Source organism: Idiotropiscis lumnitzeri, chromosome 18, assembly GCF_059441095.1.
Source record: "Idiotropiscis lumnitzeri isolate Australia: NSW breed Sydney's pygmy pipehorse chromosome 18, RoL_Ilum_1.0, whole genome shotgun sequence".
NCBI classification, from domain to species: Eukaryota; Metazoa; Chordata; class Actinopteri; order Syngnathiformes; family Syngnathidae; genus Idiotropiscis; species Idiotropiscis lumnitzeri.
Window position 1 is genome coordinate 13,545,718 of NC_142408.1, and position 24,930 is coordinate 13,570,647.

A 24,930-nucleotide genomic window follows, 5' to 3' on the forward strand; every position below is an offset into this window, starting at 1 on the left:
CAATGGGTTCTAAAATTTGACAGAGGGGCCGGACCAGGAGCAGATGGATGCAGTGTTTTGGTAACCTCACCTCATATGAGAAAAAAAATACATTTAATGTTAAATGAAAGTGAACAAAAGCATTACAACAATATATACGTCTTTGAAAAACCATAGTATTTAGAAACATTAACAAGGTTTATTCATTTAATTTTTTTCAAGTTCGGTGGGCCGGATTAAAACCATTAACGGGCCGCATGTGGCCCCGGGCCGTAGTTTGCCCACGCCTGGCTTAAACGATTATGTGTTAATATTCCTTCCAGCCTCTGTGGCTCTGAAAGGCCTATTGCTTCTCTCAAGGGGAGCCGTGCTTCACATTCTCAACACAGCTGCTCAAAATTATATCTTAGTGATGAAATCAGGAAAAAAATGTGCACCAACGTGTATGTATTTGTGTTGTTTATCGCCTGTAATGAACCATTTAAGTGCTGTAGAAAATCACACATTTGAGATAGTTCAAACAAAATTGTATTTGGTGAGAAAATACAGGTTTCCTACTTCTTAGGGCAAGGTAAAATCCAAGACTAAATTCCGTTTCAATTTAAATTTAAGACCAACTTTACAATTTCCCCAGGTCCCACGTCGTCCACAGTTGTTATCGTGTATACATAGTGTGAATCTGCTCTATGAGTCCAGACTAAATCCACATTGATGTGTTGCTGGTTCTGTTGGCTTTTTTCATCCCAATGTTAATTTTGAGATTTGAGGCTATTTACACTCATAAAATCCGACAGACTTGACTTGTGGTAACACTTCAAGGAATTTTGAAAGATTGATTTAAGGCATTTTAATGCCAATTAAGGATTTGTCAGTTTCATTAATTGAAAGCCTTTTAAGACTTTCTGAGGAACCCTGCAGTACATACAGATGCATCCACTTAAATAAGAGTCCACTTTAAACAGTGAGTTTTCATTATTTCCAAGGTGCCAAACATAAGGTAGGATTCTTAAAGACTGTACAAATAGTATCAAAGTATCAAAAAAGTTAAGATAGTTTGCCTGGAGACATTTTTGCAAAATTGCTTCATCACATATTGTATTTTGTGAGAAACTACAATTCAGAAGTTAATTTAATTGTTAGCTTCACGGTCCCTACAAAGACTCTCCAAAGTTGCTGAATAAACTCTGAAGAATAAGTGGAAAGAAACGAATGCTCCATCAACATGAAAAGTAAAATAGCAGTTTTTTTTTTTAAATTCACAGATTTCTATAAATAAGTTAACAGTACACCACAATAAGGACAAAGACATGAGGTTTGCATTTTTCCCAAATCATTAGAGAACTTACTCATAATAAAATTATATTAGTGTTGTCCAGTACCAGTAAATGATAAAAGTCCAATTTAAGATAAATCGTATCAATCCATTATTGACATGTAGTGTTCATTGAACAACACAGAGCTCAGTGCCAGACTGATTTTGATCGTCTCCATCAGTGTCTGTGTCCTTGTGGGTCCTGCTGCGAGCATCTTTTAGTCCGTCTTGTTCGTAAGAGTAAGGCTCTGTATTCTGCCTCAGCTTGATGAGCATTTCCTTGCCATCGCTAGAGGGCAGGTTTCCCAGGAAGTACTGAGGCGTTAGCTCCACAAACCTGCAACACAGGATGATGGAATTTGAAAATGCACGAAAAAAAAATAGCCACAGCCTCACTTATTGTTCTTTAAAAAAAATGTTTCCTTCTGGAAAATAAGTATTCTTAATCAATTAATATTTTAAAAGTTCAACAATCCACTCATGTAGTTTGTTTCATAAAAGTGAATAAACTCACTAGTCGCTTTTTTCTTTTTCTTAAGTGGTTGCAAGATGATCAGGAAAGTCAATAAATGCAATCACTAAATTGCAAAATTGGCAGCAGAGACGCTGCTTTTGTAAACTATCTCCTCACTTTTTGCAGCCTTCCTGTAGTTGGAAACAGTGCATACAAACTGGGACTCACTTTGAATTATGAAAGCCACTAAAACAAAAAACAATTGTATTGAATATTAACCTTTATTTAATTGTAAAAATAAATAAATAATCACAAGTCTAAATGAATCACCCAGCACTAGCTCCTATCTATTTGTATTAAGTTCATTTTGTCTTCCTCTTATTATTTATATTTGACTAGTTCATTTATAGCGGACAATTTCGTTTTAGGTTAGATTTTTTTTACCTGACATGTTTCGGCGAGTCTTTCGCCTTCCTCAGAGTGTCACCAACCAGGTGTTTTACAAAGTCGAAATATAATAGCAGTTTGCTATCACGGTGAACAAATCGCAGGTAATAATATAGGCTGGCAATTACTACTACTTAAAATTTATTTGCAAGGACCTTCACCCTTACAGCCTGATAAAAATATGATGGTTTTTGTAGAACGCTTTCAATACTGGAATTGAGATGAGGTACCAAGTCGTCGGCACTTCACAAAGTCATCTCCGCATTTATAAAAAGGAGGTCCAGCAATAAAGATTGTGTGCCTAAAAGGCTAGGAGGCAGAGAAGCTCAAAGTACATGTTTCTGTACTTGTACAAAGTGTTGGCATTGAATAAATGCATAATTATTTTTTTATTTATTTTCTTTCCAGTCACACAAATTGTGATATATCATTGATAATATTTCAGAAAATATATTGAATATCAAAGATAACCTGTAACGTGATATTATCGTTATCGTGGGCCAGATATTGGCGCAGTATCATATCGCGTATTACCTGTGCCATTCCACCTCAAGTGTTGAGTCTCGAATGCGCCATTTGACTTACATTTGTGGGTGGACCTCCGATACGATGCGTATGCAGTTGTCACAGGAGATAGTGAACTCATGGTAGAGGACCCAAGTAGGAGGGGCGGGACAGGGCTGGCGACACAGGTACGAGGAAAGCGGGTGGAGGTGAGCCACATGGCGGTGAGTTAACAGGAGGTAGTTACCGGAACCATCTACATCGTGAGCCACCTGAGGGGGAAAGAAAAATCCAGATTCAAATACAGAAAATTAACGTACCGTGTGTACAGATGATATATAAGAGGCTATTTTGCTCATTTTTGTAGGAATTGCATCGCTCATGGCTATGAGATCTTTTTTGGGAAGATTAAGTTTCCCAGGCATTTGCTCTCATAAAAGATCAAAAGGCTTTTTACAAGATGGGGGCTCGCTAACTTTATTTTAGTATGTTGAATTCGCAATTGAAGTTCATTTTGGTTGATGATGTGTTAATCTGAGTGTACAATGGTGTGATAGCAATATAAGGTATATAAATCTTGAATCAAGAGGTGTTTAGGAACTTACGCAAGATGGTATTTTTTTCCCCTGAACAATTGTCATTTTTATGGTAAGAGGATTCTGCCTGACAGCAATGATATAAGACAGAAGCATAGCTTCCCCTTTGTGCTCTGGTCCTGAGATGCCACAAGGTGGTGCCAAAGCAATTTTTTTAGATTGGACATTTGGCCTAATCACAAAAAAACGTTAATAGTAGTGTTTTTCCAGCACACAAGGGCAGATGCAGCCCCCAAAAAAGAAAGAAAAAAAGGATGATGGACTAAAAAAAAAAAAAAAATAATAATTTCAGTTAAAAACATTATTAACCCACACTGTGTGTCACTTCGATGTCACGTGACTCATCCTCTCGTCCACTTGTTTGCGCAGTCATTCTGGTAGTATAGAAGCAATAGAGAGAATGTTCTAGATCTACAAGACCCACTTTCTGTCTCACTACACTGGTGAGTCCTTGTGATCATACTAAGTCTTGGAAGGTTATAAGTTTAAGTGAAGGGCGTGTTTATTTATAAGACTTGCAAGTCTTAATCTTTGAGACAAGTATAATGCTCCCAGCAGGATCAACCAGATAGCCTCTGGCTATGGGATAGGAAGCACCACTTGATTAGCAGATTAGTTGTCTGATTCGGATTTTACTCTTTTTTTCCTGCGCTGTTAGGGAAGCGGGCGGGGCTTGTGAGCTCGCTCGCGGCCTCCCCGGTGCTGGAGACATCGGGATCACACCTTTCACCATCCTTTAATAGTAAATAACTATATAATCAAGGAGAGCTGTTGCAGGGGCGGAGCGGAACAGTCCGGCCCAGCCGGATGCCCATTTTTGGGGTGAGGGGTGACAAATTAAAAAAAAAAGGGCTCAACTAAGTAAGGCCGTAGGTGGATTTTAGTCCTTTCCACTAATCGGCCCTCGTGTATGTGAAGTGGTTGCGAGGTGGCCAAAATTTCATCTCAACCTACTCAGCGAAATGGGCAATTTTTTTTTCTTTTTAAGGGGGAGGCGTAACAGGTTCGGAGGGGTGACAACTTTTATGAATAAGGCCAGCGGGTCGAGGCCGGAAGGGTACCCAGATCGCGGCCTGAGGGAAGGGGACTGACAGACAAAAAAGGGACAAGTGCCCAGTTCTGCAATCAAGTTACAGCAACATGATTAACTGTTTTAGTATTTGACTCACCCGAGAAGAAGTGATTGCTACACAAGCGATAACCGCCATTATGAAAAGTTCCCCATTGGCCCTTTATTATAGCTGCTATCCATTTACCAAACCATGGTTCTTCTTTTGGTAGCCTGTAGAATGCTCGTCCCTTACATTCTCCCCTCTTGGTGTGGCACCCTGGGGCACAGCAGTTGTCTACCAGTGTCAAAGTGTGGCCTTTGTGAATAGTCAATGTCACGACATGTTTTCTTTACTCCCAAAATGGATTTGTCTACGTTTGGCGGAGTGAATTGTGAGACGTCAATTCCCGTAGCGCTATATGGTTCAAATGTGTCTGTTCAAAACTGGCAGCTTACTTTCAGGAAGAGGCCGGAAATGAGAGCCCGCTTGATATTTGTGCAGTTGTCTTGGCATCCAAAAGCAGGGTGTGACACCGGAAGTTCAATTCGCTGCATGACCTCCAGCAGCTCGGCCCTGATCACCACAGCCAGCCGCAAGGCCACGTGGTTCAAGAAGTGTGTCGTGCACCATGCCTCATCCTGATTATCTGCAATTAGCACACAGTACAAGTCAGTGATGCATTTGCTGACCAAGCTCAAGGATCTTACCATTTCACTGCTGTCAATTATCAGCGTTATCTTCTGCAAACACTAATATTAAATTACATTCCACAATCACTGTGCAGCAAACTCTGCGAGTGATCTTGATAAACGGCACCATCAGCTCTCCTGTAACAAAAACTGAATGCATGTGAACTTACGTTCCATGTAGGCTTTGTAAACGTTAATGAGAGACATGTGATCGCCTTCATTGTGCATTAGAGGTCGCCAGTGGGCAACAGCAGCCTCCTCTTTGCTAGGTTCTGGCCTCAAGAAGCAGGAAGGAGCTGACCCAAGACAAAGATGAAATCCATTCACTTGCAGAATTAGCTGATTTGTGTTGTTATTTTTTTTATTTTAATTGGAAAACACTTGAAAATACATTTCTGAACGTTTTGTTCAACATTTGCACTATACCTGTCAGCATTGCAGCTATTGTGAGTAGCTCATCAACGCAGTCATACTCGCACGCTGCGATCAGGGATTTAGCCAAATGCGGCTCCAGCGGCAGTTCTGACATTATGATGCCCACTTCTGATAGGTTACCATCATCATCCAGTGCTGCGAGATAATCCAAGTCCTCCAAGGCCTGCATTAAAGCCTCTGGGGCTAGGAGAGAGCGAATGAAATATAGACAAAGAAAGATTGAGGAGAGCACATTGATTTCAATACATGAAAACAAAATAAGAGTTCTGCATGCTGTTATTTTCTCGTGTATTGTCTATATAAAAAGATCAACTGCAGTTCAGCGTTTTAATAGCCTGTCTGACATTGATAAATGGGAATGTGTACTTTTATTGGCTACATTGCAGGTATTTATTTTTGCAGCAGCATTCAGATTTTTCTGAAGCTGTCGGAGTGATTATTCAAAAGACTGCAAGCCAAAGTGTCTAGTAAGAAAATAACTCTAATTAAGGTAGATAATGTCATTTCCCTTTTTTTAAGTGTAGACCTATAAGACCAAAACATTTATGTATAATAAATTTGATATTGTGTATAGTAATAAAGATTAATGAAAAAACAATTGCATATTAAATTGTAATTGCAAATTGAGCAATGAGCAAAACCTGGGGCATTTTGTAAAGTTCTTTGCACTTTAAAACAGGTCTCAACATAGACCTGCATTGCAGAAACATAGACATGTCTATGACATGCTTTAGCAAAATACTCCAAGCATCAACATTTACAGTACACTTTCAACCTTTTTAGAGCCTCTCTGAAATCAGACTCTTATGAGAAGGGAGTCCTCAAGTGTTAAACGTGAGTCTGTTTCCAACTTTTTAAGAAAGTATTGACCCCTCAAGTGGTTGGATCTCTCATAATCAAACTTTACTGGTGCTACTGGAGACTTGTGACCCTTTCAGCGGCAATCAGCAAAACAAATATACACCACTCCGAAAACTGAAATGACGCACGCTGGACCGCGTCGCCAACTTCACTGAACAGTATGGTCGTTTAACAGCAGGTAATGCAAGCGACAATGTTGCCTAACACACACACATCACTGCAACTTTACAATGCTTTGCTTCGTTTACATTAATGAATTTTATCTAAAAATTATCAGAGCATTTTTTTCACCATCAAGTTATCATTGTGCACAAGGTTCAGATTCATTTTTCTACACATAAATACCTGGTCTGTCTAGGAATTTGCATTGACCCATGTCGGCAATGTCCAGTCTCTTGAGCAGCAAAACTAAGTGGCTGAGATTTTCTTCCATTACCCCAGGACAATGAGCTTCGCCCATGCCATTATCATACATAGACTGGGGATAAAGGCGCAAACACAGCCCTACAGGGAAACAAAACGTAAAATATTTAGATATCTGTTCTGATGTCGGTAATCAGAACAGTCACACAGGAGTTGAATTCATGAAATCTGAATGTTTGCAGGCAGCTCATCTATGGAAATGTTGTTGGTGTATTTTACACTATTATAGTGGAGCTGTAACCTTTGACCTACCAGGAAGGTGGCTATTCACTCGTTGAGCTCGCATGTCCGCCTGTGTTTTGCTGATTGTCTTCAGCATCTGTGAGTTTGCTCTTATCTGAGGATTGTAAACCTAAGGAGTAAAATGAAGAAAAAATAGATGTTTGGTAGTTATTTGCAACAACAAAAACTGGTGTAGTCTCACTATTAGGCTTACTCGTTCTATAGTGACTTGAAATGAGCTCTATATACTACACTGATTGACTTGCATCTGAAATCATATCAAAGGTGGAAATGGCAGGCAGATCTGTTTGTACACAAACTGTTTTTTGCGATTGGTGGAGGTAGTTTTTAAAAAGGATAAAAGCACTTGTGCTCAAAAGGGCCTTAGAGATATAAAGTTATCAGTCTATAATGACCACAAACTTACAGTTTTGAGTTGAAGGCCAGTGTCTATGACATAGCGAATGGCTGGAAGGGAGAATGAAGCCTCAGCCAGGCTATTAGTGAGGATCACTTTCCTCTGGATCGCTGGATCTTCCACATCCAGTGTTGTGCTGTCCTTTCCCTCTGACCCGTCATTTTCCTTGTGAGCCGACACTTCTGTGTTGTACACTCGTTGAGTTAGCCCACCCAGTCCAGTGTGGAGGGGAATGATTCTGAGTGAACCAAGTTGAGGACTCAGTGATACGTGCTCTGCCTCCAGCTGTGTAGCACACTCCTCAATTTCCTACTCAACAAAACCAACAACAGAATTATTAGTCACTTCTTTCCAACATCCATTCCAGATTCCACCTCTCCAAGTGTCAAGAATAAAAAGTTAAACTTGCACCTGTGCACTAGCAAGAAACACCATCATGTCTCCTTCCTCTCCTCTCCGATGAAGATCTAGAACCATGTGACGCGCAGCAACCACAGGGTCCTTCCCAGGTGAAAGCTCCCGATACATAGTCTCCATAGTTTTCAGGTTTAGAGACTTCCTCTCCTCTTCTACCACACCTTCCTTTTCTTGTCCATTTGTAGGTGCCTCAGAGGAGATGCTGTCCATGAAGAGGTGAGGGACAGAGGCCCCCAGGAAGGAAGCAAGCCGAGGAGCGAGACTCGGGTGAGTCAGAAGAACCACGCGGAAGTTGTCTGGCCTTTGGCGGCAGACGTCGCAAAGCAGGCCAAGTAGCACATCTGTTGCTACCGTGCGCTCCTGGAGCTCGTCCAAAACCACGATGCCGTATTGATGCAGCAAGGGATCCGACATCATTTCCTCTAGCAGAAGAGTGTCACTGACAAACCTGAAGATAGAAACAAAGGTCAAGTTTGAGAACCACATATCACCCCAGCAGACAGGCAAGGAGACATGTCTGTATAGGACACACACTTGGGTGATTTATTCTACATAGCTTGAGAGCATCGTGAAGGCAACACAGGTATCAAATGACATTGCTGTAACACATTTACTGCCACCTTAGACAGCAAAGTGCAGGGAACAAAGAACACGCAAGGTGTGGCAGCAAGTAAAACACGGATCATGTGACATCATACAAAACTGCTGCAATCCTATCACGCAACATAGATTGACTCGGGGATAATCATTGTACTGGAAATACAGGAGATGGAAAAAATTAAAGTATATTTTTTTGGGATGGTGTATCTTCGCTACCAGGTGATTTTGAACATGTTTCAAAATGTATCAATAATTATTTTTGTAGCTAACATTTTTAATAGGCCTGCACGATATGCCGTTTGAATATCGCAATTGCAACACTATGCTCTACATTGTAGAGACTACACAGACCGTCTTTCTCATGCCCCCAGCTAATTAGTCAACGCCGTCTCGAAAGAGAGGTTTAAAAAAATTATCCGCACGCTCGACAAAAGGTATAAAAAGCCGTGGCGCACGTATTTCTCTCAAGTGGCCATCCGTGAGCAGTATAATAAACTAAGCAGTCATCCCAAACACAGCTATTTGAGTCATCTGGTGAATTTGTTTTCTAGTTTCAATATCGCAATGTACATCGCAGCCTCTCCAAAAATTGCAATGTCAGTTTTTTCCAATATCGTGTAGGCCCAAATTGTTTTATTTTAATCAAAAAATAATTAAGAAGAAGAAAAAAAATAAGAAGACAAAGCATCAAGTAGTAGTGACTCAACCACCTGTGATTTCATGTTTCATGTATACTGGGTGTGGGTGATAATGAACATTTCATGTTTATTAGAATCCTGCAGTATGATTAAAATAATGTCTGAATGCTTATTTAACAATCTAATAATAATATATTTTCAAATATGAATACAATACTTAGCCATTATCAATGTCCGTCATCTATTGATTCTCACAGGAAATCTCTGTCTTTTGCGCAAGAACTGAGATGCCCAAAGTGAACTATTGTTTTCTTGCAATGCAAAATATGAAATTATTGAAACCATAACATTACTGCCCAATGAAAAGCATCTTTATAAGACAATAACAATGATGTTCTGTACACCAAAAAAATACTCGCAATACCTATGACAATACTCCAATTTAGTAACGTTTCCCTTTAAGAGCAATTAGTAGATTAGAAAATCACTTATGGAAACAATACGACACAGTGTGACTCTGTAAGTACAGTATGTTATTAGCCTTTGTCATTTCCTGACCTGAGCAAGGTATCTGGTGTACAACTGTCATCATGAGCCACACCGTAGCCCACCTCAAGACCCAGGCTGAGGTCCATCTCATCGGCCACACGAAGGGCCAGACTGACGGCTGCCACGGAATAAGGCTGGGAACAACACACCAGGCCCTGAGAGAATTCATAGGACAAAGCATATTCCACACACCATTGTGGGACCTAGAAGAAAAGAAGAATACAGAGAAAGGTCACTAAAAAGAGGAAGTAGGAGTACATTATATATGCTCTACAGGAGAAAACACATCATAAATATTTTTTTGTGTATTTTTTTTAAAGGGCCAGCTCTGTGATTTGTTTTTCTTATGGCCTATTAAAATAAAATAATTTTAAAATATCCCACTCCATGTATTTTTTTTCCAAACAAGAATCTAAATTTCAGTACAATATTTATCTACTTCATCATCTAATAAAGTAGGCGGTTAAAAGAAGAAATATTGTAGCTGATATAATCACAATTCTGCTGATCTTTGTGCAGGTTAGGTATGTTTGGTAAGTTTATCAACCCTTATTAAGTAAGACATGTTAATGGTCACATAAATGTGCTTTAATACGACAGACAGGATTAAATGTGCATATTTATGCCTTTTTTTTTTTAAAGCGCTTATCCGGTTCAGAGTCTCAGGTGAGCGCGAATATATCCCGGTTGACTTTGGGCAAGAAGCGGAATGCACTTTGAACACGTTGCCAATTAATCACAAAGCACATACAGCATAAATCACTCAAAGCAATTGACAATTTACAATTTAATTAAGAGAACATGACTCTCAACACAAGTTTCAAACGCTGAATTTTGGGCAGTGATTAAATCAATTCAAAATTCAGTATGGCCTTATTCAAACCACTGACATTAAAAGGATAAATGGACATATAATTCCAATTACAACATATGAGGGAATTTTGTTTGAGAGCAAACATTAACATTTTTCCCCCAATGTTTTATCCGCTTGGGAGTTTTATTTTTCCTGTGGACTTCAGCAGGTGTAATGAAAATAAGCCAACCGAGCCCCCAAGTTGCTGATGCTGAGTGTACAGGTTACAACAGGATGACGTAAATCTAAAGGAATGAATTAGACTTATTGTAGGGATGTACTCAAAATTCGGCCTACAAGTTTTCAGTTTTGCTCCAAATGACTTTTGTCACCAAAACAACATGGCTGAAACTAATGTGCTGATTAGGCTATGTTCATACTACACGCAGGGCATTATGCCCAATTGCAATCCCTCATTAAATCCCATCTTTTTATGTATTTGCTCACATTACAAAAACAAATGCGCCACTAAGAATCCCATCGAGGAGACAAGAAGATTGACACATGACATCATCATTGACATAATTTCCTCAGGCCTGCACCTGAAGACGAGGTCAACTCATTAACTTGTGTCACAAATACACTGTCTGCGTGGCTCATTATCGCCACATAAGTCCACTACATGTTTTATGTTTCTAGAGGAATTAAATTAGGGCTTGAACTCATGATTGTTTTATTTTTTCAAGTTCCAACAATTTATTCAAAAACATTACCGTATTTTCGGGACTATAATCCGCTAATTTTTTCCTAGATTTTGAACCATGCGGCTAATACATTGGTTCGGCTTTTCTGTGGATTTTTCTTTTGCCGTTAGGGGCTCTCTATAGTTCAGAAAATCTGCTAAATAAATCTAAATTTTTCTCTTTTGGGTCTGTTCTGCTTTAATTAGCGAAGTTGTTGTCGTGTTAAAAGGCACTGTTTTAAGAATCTGTTTATGTACCTTTATGTGCATTCACAGTACAAAATCCTTCCGTACAAGCAGTAAACAACTAATTTTTTTCAACATGGAAAACTGCGTCTTAAAGTCCGGCTTGTATATATATATTTTTTTTATATACAGGTGCACCATATAGTCTGGAAAATTCTACTTCAAATTGAAGAGCAGCAAATGTAGAAATATAAATGAATTACGATTCAGTTACTGATTTGGTCCATAACATGTTGAAAATTGGGCAAAAATATTGATCATTGTTTGAAATCAGTCTGCTTTCACTGAGAAATTGGAGAATATCTACAGCTGAGAAGCTGAGGATTAGGACAATTTTAATGAAAAAAGGAGAGAAACATTTAGTTGATTATCAAAAACAATTATCAATTACTTTGATAAACGATTAGTTATATTAAGTCAAATAAGATCAAGACTGTTACTCTTCTTAATTTTGCAGTTGGTAACACGATCGACAGTGGTCCAGCCCAAACACGTCTTCACCCTCCCCCACAACACATGCTTGAAGTGACTTCTAAAGTACATATACAGTGTTGATTTGTTAAGTATGCATAATGTTGAATGCAAAAATTGTTGAACCAGCACAACATTTTTATTTTCATGTTGCCAAATGCATTGAGAAAATCGAGCGAAAGAGAGAAAATTGCCACATTATGACTACAAAACTTAAAAATGTGTTTGGTTAGGCATTGTCCGTGCTAACCATGAGCCAGTGTCACTGCCAGGATGGCCGAGTGGTCTAAGGCGCTGCGTTCAGGACCCAGTCTCCCCAGGAGGCCTGGGTTTGAATCTCGAATTTCCCCATTGTGGGACTAATAAAGGGAATATTATTATTATTATTATTAAATAATATTGGTATCAAATAAGATGAATATCCACGTTTGAAAGAGCCCTGGGTCGGATTTGAAAAAAAAAATCTGAATTGTACTATTCACATTATGTAAAAAGCAGACACATGGGCAAAAAAATATCTGAATTGATCTACAGTACGAACATTGCCTTAGACAAATTTGGCAAAGAGCAGAATATGATCCAGCAAATTAATAATTTTTATTTGTTTATTTTTAGCTTTTTGAGGTACAGGATTCTAATTTCTTTCAGTATTTTGAATTTCAGTTTTGGACAATAAATCCTTTTGGTAGATTCCTACTCATTTTCTACTACATAGTAATAAGAATAAGAATAATGGAGGGATGGCAAAAAGAGAACCCATGAACGTGCGTCTTGTGAGATTCAGTGCATGTATTTGATTTATTTACCTGGGTGCTCTTTCCCATTCCACTGGGGGCACTGAGGAGCACCATGTTGTGACTCTCAAGGTGCTCTAGTAGATTCTGCCTTAAAGTCCATATGGGAAGTTGTTGCCTCTCTTGCAGTAAGGTGTAGTAGCGAGAAGAAAAAGGCAGACCATCATATGGGTTCACTTCAAGGTCTCTAAGACCATCCTCGTCCTGGCTTCCTTCTTGTCCTTCAGCTCCATCCTCGTCTATATCCCCAGATAAAAGGGAAGACATGGACAGAGAGTCCATCGCTTTTGAAAGTCCGGACTCTGGACAGGGTTTCACTGGTGATGATGACATCAGCAGCAAGTGGGAATGAGGATTAAAGGAGACTGAAAGAGGCTGCTTGACAGAGGGAGTTTACCTGCAGAGTGGTGAAGAAAAAGAATCAATCATTAACACAAATGCACAGGATTCCCTACTACATTACAATGATGGCCGAACGTTGACAATGTAACCTATCAAATTAATTGGTGAAAAAAAGGATCAGCACCTGCAGACATTTTCCTTACCCGTGAGGAGCATTTGCACATGCTTATGGGACTTGGAGTTGAGGCTCCAATCAGAAACAATGCAGTCATCGTCATAATGGGCTTTGAGTTATTTATATATATATATATATTTTATTTGGTGCATTTAATGCAACATGCGCACAATGTGTTGACTGGCAATCTGGTCAACTCCCAATTTTCCCAATGTTTATTTATGAGCACGGATTATGATTTAGTTGCTTGTATTGGATTCATAAAAAAATAAAAAAATAAAAAAAGTGAATGCAAAAACACACGCTCCTTCAAAGTAGCCTGAAGCTGAGCCGTGCTCGAGTCACTGGCGCAATCTGGTGACCGACGGTGGTTGTTTAGGGTGCTAAATACTTTTAGTTGACAGTTAAAGAGTTGTGAACTATTCAGTCCACTCAAAAGCTACACCAACTTCCTTGCTCTCAGTTTGCCAAGCCTGCAGCTCCTTTTTTGTCTCAGTTTGGTAAATGAAGCTGTGTTGTATACCTCTTGGTCACAAAGACGGCAATGATATTGTTGTCCCACATTGTTTTTATTTCACCACACGCAATGTGTGTGTGTGTGTGTGTGTGTGTGTGTGTGTGTTTAAAAAAGTAATAATAATGTTTGGCTGTGTGTCTGCTTGATCATGTATGTGACGTAGTAAGTACATTCTTGACCCGGACTGGATGTCGCTGACACGACGCAACCATAAGTTCACTTCATCCTCAGCAGTTGGAATGGGCGAAGGAGCAAAATTCAAAACGTGCTGCCTGTCACACGACTGCGCCTGACCGAGCAAATTGCAGTGACTATATAGGGAAACTCGCCGCCAGGAATACTGAACACACCTTCAGTCTGCAGGTAGCATAACTTAATAATTAAAAGTGTTCACGATAGCGCTCCGCACCGCCTGCCCCTGGTGTGCCGGCCAGTTTGAAAAACACTGCTATACTATATGGAGATACAGTCCAATCCCACAGTCAAGAGAGTCAAGGTGTGGCCCAGTGATGCTGCCTCTGTGGTTCAAGACTGTTTTCAGTGAAAATTTTCAGGGAAGCAGATACTAAGGAAGGAGAAGTAGACCTGGAGGAATATGCTTTATCTCCCTTGGGCTTCCTCTCAAAATGTGCTGATGATGTCTCCACAATCAAGATAGTAGCTATCAACACAAACCAGAAGCCATGGCTGAATCCAGAGGTGGGAGCATTGCTGAAGGCGAGGGATGTTGCCTTAAGGGTACATCAACCATCATTACTGAAAGAAGAGAACCAGTTTTGGGCATAAGGAGAGCAAAATACTCCTACGCTCAGAAAATCAAGGGCCACACCAACGACGAACGAAGGATGAGGGAAGGCACTTAATTCATCATAAACTACATCAAGGATATTAAGGATGAACAATGCTCAAAAGACCCCACCCTGCCAGATGCACTAAACCAGCTCAGAATATTTTAATTGACATTCAACATGAGCTATTTCCTAAAATAAGACAGATATTAAATTATCCTTATAAAATGATAACATCATAGCGGAAGATAGGATCGCAAAACAGGCAAACATTGTTTTGTTTTGTTATATGACCTAAAGCCGCAACAACATGACATAACTGAAGTGTAGCATAATCCAAAATGCTCTTTATTTGTCATTCGCCCAAACAATGAGGTCGAGGAAGAGAGGGGGAGGCAGCAGGGAAGGAGGGGGAGATATCAAGAGAGTTAAGAATGCACGTCACCAAGTGCATTTCAGTACGAAAATGTGAGGAAATGGGCATGGTTCAGGAAAGAAGGCACACTGTAAAGAATGTTTAATAAAGATACCAAGGCTTGTACGTTTTTGAATTATCACTTTGTAAAATGCGGTTTATTGACAAACACAAAAGTTTAACATTTATTCTGGAAATATAATGTCACATAAAATGCTATATAGTGGATTGCAAACAGACTGGACTTCAAATGGCTCATCTTACATCTTAGTTCACAGATTGATTCATTTAATTAGGTGACTGCTGATATAACCAACTGCTGAAACATAACACAACCAGTCTAATGATAATCTACTAATTTATGATTGGAAGTGGGAAGTAAGGTCAGTAAAAGATCACTAAGGCTTTCAAAACCATCATTAATAGTTTAATTTATCTTCATTCTAACAAATATGTAGCTCAGAGTAAAATGTTGATGACTTATAGTTGGTCATTGTTTAATCTGCCAGCTAGTCATAGTTTTATCTGTGATCTTTTATAGGAACATTTGAATTATATTGCTTTAATGGTTTCTTGGTTATTTGTAAGATGGGCTGAGGATAGTTAATCAGTTTGTGTATTTATAATCATGTTTTTATACACTCATTCATGTTTAAACACCCACACATAGACACTTACTTGTTATTTTAGCACACACGCACACAGACACTGTATCCTGATGATGTGTATAGTTAAATTGACCTTTACACTGTTAGTTGTGATTCTCTGCCTGCTAGAGTTACTGATGATTAGTTATTGATGTTTTCTGTCTTCTGCTGATTAGTTTAGTCTAAAACAGACCACCATTGTTAATTAATCTCCTGTATTCTGGTGATTTAGTTTAGGCTAAACAGACCTTCATTGTATTCTAATTTCATGTGATTCTTGAGTCAAACTAATAAAAGCCGAGCCGGTGAGAAGAGGAGAGAGAGGAGTTGCATGGGGCGGCCGCGAGCAGGCTGCTCGCGGCCTCTCTGTCCCACTCTTTTCCCCCGCCGGCGGTGAAAATGAACAGCGGTGTCTGGTTCCTCCTGGCCATCCAGCTAGCGTTTTATTTCGGCCGTTACATTTAGTAAATTATTTCAGTAAGCCCTCCCAAAATGGGCATTTAAACCTGACATTTATTTGGTGGAGAATGCGGGCAACCGCACTCGGACGGGCGTCGTCTCGGATCCTTGGACGCCATAGAATCTGACGTCAGCGCTTCAACATTGAGAAAGCGAGGCCTCCAAGTTCCTGCGACGGCGCACTGCCCGGATGCCGGTTGCCGATCGGACAAGGCTGACCCAGGAGCAACCAGGTATTGTTTTTCAAATTATTTTGTGCCACCATTTTAAAATTTAAAATAATAAGGAATTCGTAAGGGGTGATTTATGTGAGTAAGGAAGCGTGCGCCGGCCGTTTTGCAGTAGTTCGGTCGAAAAGAAAAGAAACTGGATCGTGCTCGTCTAAGGAGTTATAGAAAAATAATTAGGCCATAACTCATCGCGCTGAAGGGAAGCTGGACTTCTCGGGAGGCTGGATCTCCCCTACGGAGGGCACGGTAGTATAAAAGAACGTTCTGAGGTACGTCTAAACCACGATCGTGTTGTTTAGGGAGTTACAAAAAGAAGAAATTAGGTCGTAACTCGTTCAAACCGACATCACGGTAGCATCGATTAAAAGTTCCTCGTGTCGATAAATAGAGAAATTATCGACGACTTAGAGGTCTACTCACAATTTCACATTGAAATTTAGGGAATAATAAGGCATTATTTTCGGTGGTTTTTATTTGAATTTTTATTTTGGTAAGCAGACTGCTTGTTTGACTGAGACGTGTGTGCGTGAATTGTGGCGCTGTGCAGCTGTGTGTGTGTGAGAACGAAAAGCGTGTGTGTGTGAGGTGAGTGAAAGTAACAAACGTCATACAATTACAGATGGATCAAAAGGTAGAAAAAGAGTTGTAAGCAAAGTAGTGAGAAAAGAATTTGCAGAGAAAGAAAGTCAGACGTGGAATGATAATTTTGCTTGTGAATGTTTGCGAAAAACTATGCAAAGTGAGTGAATGGTGTGATTGGGGATTAGAAATACCATTTGGTATTTTATCCCATGTAATACAGTAAGTGTTATAAACAGGAAATTTGAGTTGCTGTCCTACTGATGAGAAACCAGTTTTTAGAACACCCTAGGTGTTGACAAACTGGACCAAATTTTCTGAAATGGGGATACTAGGTAGTAAAATGAAACCCAGGAATATGCTGCAGTGTAAGGATTGGACGCATGTGAAAAAAATAGGATCTTAATAAAATAAAATAAAAATTTGGGTTAAATGGAAAATTAAATACATTTTATATAAATTCGGAGGTTAGTTAAAAACTCATAAAAGTACTATACAGTACCGCCAAAATTACTAACCATAGACAAGACAAAGAATAACTCTAAAGAGATAGAGAAATTTGCGCATAAATAAATTTAGGAAATATTCAATTGAATAAATAGTGGATATGGGATCCATTGGCATAAATAAAAGGTCAATAGAGACATAGTAGTTCAATTGAAGGACTTATTATGGACCATAGATAAAGATGGATTGTGTTGCTGTTATTACTGACATGTTATTGTTGTTTGTAGTTGTTCAGTGTTGAGAACTATGTGTGTCGTTTTGTGGGCCCGTGTATATGTTTGTCTTTCTGTCTGTGTGTCTAAATGTCAGGGAGAGTGATAAAAGTGGTTGGAATTGTGTTAAAAGGATTGATGAAGTAAAGATAAAATGGAATTAATAATTAGTAACCAACAAAAGGCTACTTATGAGTGACGAGATCTTATTGAGAAAAATAATTCCCAAATTTACAAAAGAAATTAATAAAGATGATTTGAGGAGATAAATTCATTTAAATTTGAAATTAAATAATTTATACAACGGGATAGGCTTAAAAGAAAGGAGAGAAATAGCCTGATGTGCGTTTTCTGAAAAATAAAAAATTGAACCCAGACGCCTAGGCTGGTTTAAAAAGTTTATCAGATGAAGAAAAGGAAAGATGACGAGACCGGAGTCAGAGGCAAGAGAGGAAGTGCACTGTTCAATGAGCGAACCCACACTGCCGCGCAAGCAGGAAGACAGGCGGCCACAGCCCCAGAGACGGAGCCAAGTGACGTTGAGATGCCGCCCCTGGAGAGCGAGGAGAAAAATGACACTTCCCGCTCCTCACACACGGCCCCTCCTGCCTCATTCGATTCCACACAGCGACCCTCCGCGGCTGGAACAAGGGAGCAAAAGAAAAAGGGAGCACAAGCACAGCCGATGGAAAAATCACTCAATAACCCTGAAAGAGCATAAGTCTTTCAAGCCACGAACCTCTACCCATCGCTACCCAGTGTAGAGGCCTACCCGATGGTGGCCGTAGCCAACCCAGCTTTTGGGACTAATGATGCAAATGGCCACCCACATGAACATACCATCATGGTCTACAGGCCCTGGACCCAAGATGAATGCAAGGCGGCCTGCCAATCAATCCCACCAATCGAAGCGGATGTGGAGAAATGGATTGAGAATATGCACGACCTAATGAATAGCTACCACCTGAATGGAAAAGAATTTGAAACATGCATGAGAATGATCTTAGGGTATAGATATGGCAGAATCAGAGGTGCCTTCAACCCTTACGATGTCACAGGCCAGCCTCTCCCGCCTGGAGCTCCCGAGCTCGCAAACGCAATCCGCGCCATGTTTGATGAAGCAAGAAAAACTTCAAGAAGCAACCAGACAACACAAAGATCAGACAATGTCACCAAGAAGACATGGAATCTGCCCGCCGGTATTTGGAAAGGTTATTTGGAGTTTACAGGCTCTATTGCGGCCTACAGGAAGACAATGCAGACAACAGCCCATACCAAATCCTCTTGGAGTCGGCCTTCCTAGATGGTATCCACAAATCCACCAGAGACTTCATCTGCAAACACCACGTTGGGTGGCGAACTGCAAACCTTGACACGCTCATCGAATATGCCTCCCATGCCGAGGAAATCCAGAAGAAAAAGGAGGAGCGAAACACATCAACCACTTTGGCTGCCGTGATGGAAGGCCTTTCCACAGCGGCCTCCGCCCCCATCTACTATCAAGGTCAAGGGGACAGAGGACGAGGACGAAAGCGCGGCAGATATTCTGGCGCCAGGGGACAAGGTCGAGGACGGTTTTCTAATAGAGATGACAGCTGCGACAAATGTGGCAAATTAGGACACTTTGCCAGAAATTGCCGTCAAACATTCAGGAAGACCACACCAGAGGAAGACTATACCGGTAACATGTGACTAGTAAGTTACCAGCCACAGGGCGAAGAACAACCTGAGCAGAGGCCGCTCAGCAATAGCGAAGATGAAGAAGAAGTAACCTTAGAATCGCCACTGGTCGTTCTAGATTTATCTGTTTTGTTTGGAATGGCCTCTACAGTGGACCCACCAGTGAGAACACTACAATTAGGCCCAAAGAAAACAACAAAACAATTTATAGTTGACTCTGGAGCAGAAAGTTCAGTAATCAAGGCCCTACCTGCAGGGACCAAACTGTCAAATAAAGCTGTCATGGTGATAGGAGTAGGAGGAAAGGCAGCGCAACGGTTTTATACCAAACCCCTCACAATAGAAGATGAAGATGGAAGTTTATATCGAGGCAAGAGGTTAGTCGTAGTTCCAGAATGTCCATCCAACCTTTTGGGAAGAGACTTAATCAAAACCCTCCAGCTCGTTCTCACTGTAGAAGGAGAAAAAATGACAGTGATGAAACGAGGACAGGAAGTCAAACAAATGATGATCTTGGAAGGAAAAGGAGGCCCTTTCACCTTCTACAGCTTGGACCTAATAACCACAGGACCACAATCGAGTACTGAAGACCTCCAAGAAATGCCCAATAAACTACTCCAAGGGAAAGACAAAGAAACAGGAATGAGAAAAAAAATACAGGCTTTTCAAATAAAACAACCTAATTTAAATTGGCCAACTTGTAAAATGGAAAAGAAAATCCTAAATTATGCACAAAAAGCATGAACGTGTTGAGCAAAAGGAAGAAAAAAGGAGAAAGCAGAAAGTCCTGTTTTAAACATTACTTTTTCAGGACGAGTTGTGGTAGCAACGGAGGATCACGTGACATAAAAAAACAAACATAAAAAGTGTGTGTAGAAGAAGTTCTACATCAACGTGCATTTTACTTATTAGGCCGTGATGCACTGACACAATTGGACCTTAATATCAGAGTCAATATGCAGGGGCGAATTCAAACAGACGTCAAAACTTTAAAAGGGCGCATTATCGGTGATAAGCAAAAAGGAAAAACATTGCCAGAGCATTAAAACCAATAACAGAGAAGTTAATGATGTTTTTATAGGTGTTTAATTCATGATTTGCAAATTACTCAGAAATCACACGACCATTGCTGGACATCATTTATGATAAGCCAATGATATTTGCAAGAAGAGAATAATTGTTTGAACATTTGAGGCTGACAAAGCTTTTGAACTTGTCAAGCATGAACTCATTGATTACGATGTGTTAGCACTACCAACTTGCTATTTAACTGCTAAATTGAGTCATGGAAATTCCCATGTCTCAACAGGGGGGATTGATATCCATAGTACAGCTAGGACAACAAACCTTTTTAAAAAATTTTGTAGGTCATGTGTAGTGTGTAGTAAACATAATGTTCAAGGGAACATGAGACCAAAAAGGAGCATCTTAACGCACTACCAAATTACTATGAGCATTGAGCAAACAGTGACTGAAAAAAAATGGCTTCATGGACTTGTGTTGCTGCAGAAACACAGGAAAGTGAATCCATTTGCATATTAGTCACAATAATTTGATCCCGTGGTAAGAGCCACGTCAGAGTGTGTTCAAGCAGTCTTGACTGCTGCTTCAGGAATTAAAAAATTACATTCTTGTCCACCACATTCACATTGCACGGCGACCGAATTGTCACAGGGACACATTACACTGATAAGGTGCGGTGCGTTTCAGCCAAGCGTCACTTTTCCCGCACCAGTAGAAGGCGCCACACGACTGTGGAAGCCGCTCCAAATTATCACCAAACCGCGACTTGACCTTATGGACACTTTTTTTTTTTTTTTTTTTTTTAAGGACATTTTTCTCCCGACTGGAGGAACATTTTTTGTTTTGGGGATTGCAAATGGAAATTTTGTTTCAAGGGATGCTAAATTCTGTATGTTCAAGACAAGCAGCATGATGTTTTGCACTGATTCAGGCGTGAAAGACACAAAAACCAGGTGCACATTCCAGACTGTTAAGAAAGAAATGAGGTGCACATTCCGGACTGGTGAGGAATAGAAGCGTTTGAGAACTAAGGTCACAAAACAGTTCATTTGTAAGAGAGAAATTGTTAGGATAAGCAGGAAGAGCGTAGCTGGTGCGAGCTAATTAAAATTTAGGGTTTCCCATCTTGTATGGGTTGTATGGTTACAATGTGAACTGACAGTCAAGATAAATGTTCATGTGTTCTGTCGACATTGGGCAGACAAGGGCTTTATAACCACAACAGGAAACGAAATGTTGTGCATGAAACATGCCTAAATGGTTATTTGAAAAGCAAAACTTACTTAATAAAATGACCCAATTACATTTGGAAACTGCCTCGCTGACAATGCAGCGAAGGCTGCGGCCCAAAGCATGACCTCAAAGTCGGCACTGCATTACTATAAAGGAAAATGAACACACACACACACACACACTCACAGCAAGTCAACTTGACAATTTGATATCACGCCAGGAAAAATACACCACTAATTGAATGCACACATTGGGGGAACAAAGGTGCAAACATTGCTGAGGACAGGATAAGCAAATTGGCAGATGGCAAATCCTGGCTGCCTAATTCATTTATTAGCGGAATAAGATGATTGACACACGAGCAGATAGTCGTGTGTCAACAGAGGGGAAGTATGATATGAAATTGTTCCCACATGCAGACTTTTCAACAAAAAAAACTTTTTTTAGACAATGTGTTATTTGTTTGAGATGCAATGTTGTTTGGTTGTAATTAATGTTATCAAAATGGGTTAAGTTGTTTCCAACAAGATATGATGATGCTAAAACAGTTGGAAAAAGTGTTGTGTAATCAAATTATCCTGACATTTGGACTTTCAAGAAGTGATTTGAAGTGAAAATGATGCATTTTGTGAATGATGTTGTAACGAAATGGGACACTAATGGAACTAATGGAACTATTAAGGCCAGACTTATAAAGAAAAAAAAAAAAAGACAATGGCCAGACTATTTTTCAATCACAGCAATGAGGATAGTGCCAGCCGAAGGAAGGACACTATCCCCTTTTGAAATCCTATATGGCTTCACACATAGACTCTCAGGTTCATCAGAACCACCAGCGACTGGCACATCGGTCTCAGTCCACATGAAAGACATGTTTGACTGACAAAGATGCAAAGACACAATTACTGGTCAGTGTGTTCTGATCCACAGAGAAATCACGTCCGTGTGGGAGACCAAATCTTCTTCAAGGTGTTGAAACGACTTCGTTGGGACAAGTGAATGCTGAGATGGCCCTCGCCAGATGATGGCAGTGACCCCGGCGGCAGCAAAGGTCGCGGGGCGTGGTGACTGGATCCACCAGTCGCAGTGCAAGCTGAAAGGCCTAGCAACGCGAATCCCTCGAACAGGAGTCCACCTGAGTCACAATCTCGGACCACACGCACATCAGAATCACACAACCAGCCACAGATATGAATGTTGGAGCCACAGAACAAAAGGATTAGATAATGTTTGGAAATTAATGACGTACATAACAAAATTTCAGCCTTGATTGGAGAACATTATTGCATTTAAATTTTTTGATAAAAATGAAACAATTATTGATGTTATGATCACTATGAAGAATTTGAAAGAGACAATATATGGGAATGGTTATAATTTTCATTTTTGTTATGTGTAGTCTGTTCATGTTGCATTATTTTTATGACAAAGAGGATGGTTAATCGCATGTTTGTTGCCCAAATGTACCATTACAACCTGATTGATGTTGAGAATGACGAATTCGAACTGGACAATGACGAACTCGAACTGGACACTGAAACGTAAAAACACATGGACCTTTTACACCTGCCCCCTACACGTGCACACACACACACCATACATGAAGATCCGAGAGGCAAAGACAGCTGTCTCCTCTTACAACAAGGCAAGGGGCCTTCATCAAGTCACCCCAGGGACAAGCTCTGCGTGGAGACAATTTTATTATTTTTCACTAGGTATATTGAAATGTTTATTTATGTTTTATTCCCGAGTGGTCATCAGACCATGAGGTTCTCGTTTAGTGCAGAGGGGAATTTTTCCCTAATGAGAGGTTTTCGCCCATCCACTGATCACTGTTGTATGATTTCACTATGATGATCTGTCTTAAAGCCATAAGGCCATGATTTTTAAATCCACAACAGGGGGGAAATGTAAGATGGGCTGAGGATAGTTAATCAGTTTGTGTATTTATAATCATGTTTTTATACACTCATTCATGTTTAAACACCCACACATAGACACTTACTTGTTATTTTAGCACACACGCACACAGACACTGTATCCTGATGATGTGTATAGTTAAATTGACCTTTACACTGTTAGTTGTGATTCTCTGCCTGCTAGAGTTACTGATGATTAGTTATTGATGTTTTCTGTCTTCTGCTGATTAGTTTAGTCTAAAACAGACCACCATTGTTAATTAATCTCCTGTATTCTGGTGATTTAGTTTAGGCTAAACAGACCTTCATTGTATTCTAATTTCATGTGATTCTTGAGTCAAACTAATAAAAGCCGAGCCGGTGAGAAGAGGAGAGAGAGGAGTTGCATGGGCCTCTCTGTCCCACTCTTTTCCCCCGCCGGCGGTGAAAATGAACAGCGGTGTCTGGTTCCTCCTGGCCATCCAGCTAGCGTTTTATTTCGGCCGTTACATTTAGTAAATTATTTCAGTAAGCCCTCCCAAAATGGGCATTTAAACCTGACATTATTACCGTACTTATTATGTAAAGATTTAAGCGGTCAACCCAGGTGAGGCCAACAGTGTTGCCAGGGTAGTGACGTCACCACCAATAAAGGCGTAAATACACCATTACTGTCTGTTTTTGTCCACTTGACTTGCTGAATTAAAAAAAACACACACAGGAAAAAAAAAAGAATTACTTGTCACATACACATTTGCCTAGCAAAGACATACAAGCGCCCACCAGAACGTATGCACTTTGTTTATTCGCTACTGTAATTATCAAACGGAGACACTTAAATTCTCGACATTTGACCCTTGTCCTAACCATGACTACTCTTCGTCGTGGACTTCCACTGACCAAAACGAGCCACAAATAAGACACCTTTACAGTGACGTTACAATAAGCAGGTTGAGTCAAATCATGTCTGACCTGTTTAACATTTCCCTTGAAGTGAGGAAACCTGCGCAATCCGAAGCTGTTGTGGCGGTCGATTCGCTCCTATCTCACAGGCCGCCTCCTCATCGTCAAAAGCAGGTAGATAAAAACAACGGAAGGTGGAAAATGCCAACAGCCGATCACAGTCACTCCCTACTAATCCTTATCCATCTAGCTTCTTTCCTGACAGCTGACAAAGACAGGACATAGGTGTTGACGGCACTCTCTTAAGGCGCCATGTTTGCTATCGTGCTGTCAAATGGAGCGTTGCGTTCATAGGTCCTCGGATAATGCAATATTTTAAAACTGGAAACACGTTTGGCTCAGAGTTGCTTTGGTTGGCATTTTGAATTTACAAACACAGAACTACTAAATTACAGTGTGATTGAAATGTCCCCACATAAATGAGACGTAGAATATCCTCGAATTCATTCCGGAATTTATGCCTTCAAATGGGCATTTACACGCTCACTTGCATGCAATTACTTTCATTTTTATTCCTGGGGCAAGTGGAGTTCCCAAATGCGTCTAGGACTTTTTTTCTGCTCTGTGACAGGCAGTTTGAACTAGTGATGGCCACATGAAGCCTTTTGAACTTTTCCGTC

General features: G+C 40.2%; 1 protein-coding gene across 1 annotated transcript; it reads right to left on the bottom strand.

The window, feature by feature from the left end:
* Positions 1-490: 490 nt before the first annotated feature.
* On the bottom strand, positions 491-24,585 carry dqx1 (DEAQ box RNA-dependent ATPase 1). The gene is made up of 12 exons (XM_088281818.1): positions 24,320-24,585; positions 12,655-13,039; positions 9,606-9,799; positions 7,804-8,257; positions 7,402-7,701; positions 7,005-7,104; positions 6,675-6,833; positions 5,460-5,651; positions 5,204-5,329; positions 4,800-4,990; positions 2,778-2,968; positions 491-1,628 (listed from the first exon to the last, which is right to left on the bottom strand). Exons 2-12 carry the CDS (start codon positions 12,973-12,975, stop codon positions 1,421-1,423), a joined length of 2,436 nt encoding a protein of 811 aa, XP_088137944.1. The 5' UTR covers positions 12,976-13,039; positions 24,320-24,585; the 3' UTR covers positions 491-1,420.
* Between the last annotated feature and the right edge of the window lie 345 nt (positions 24,586-24,930).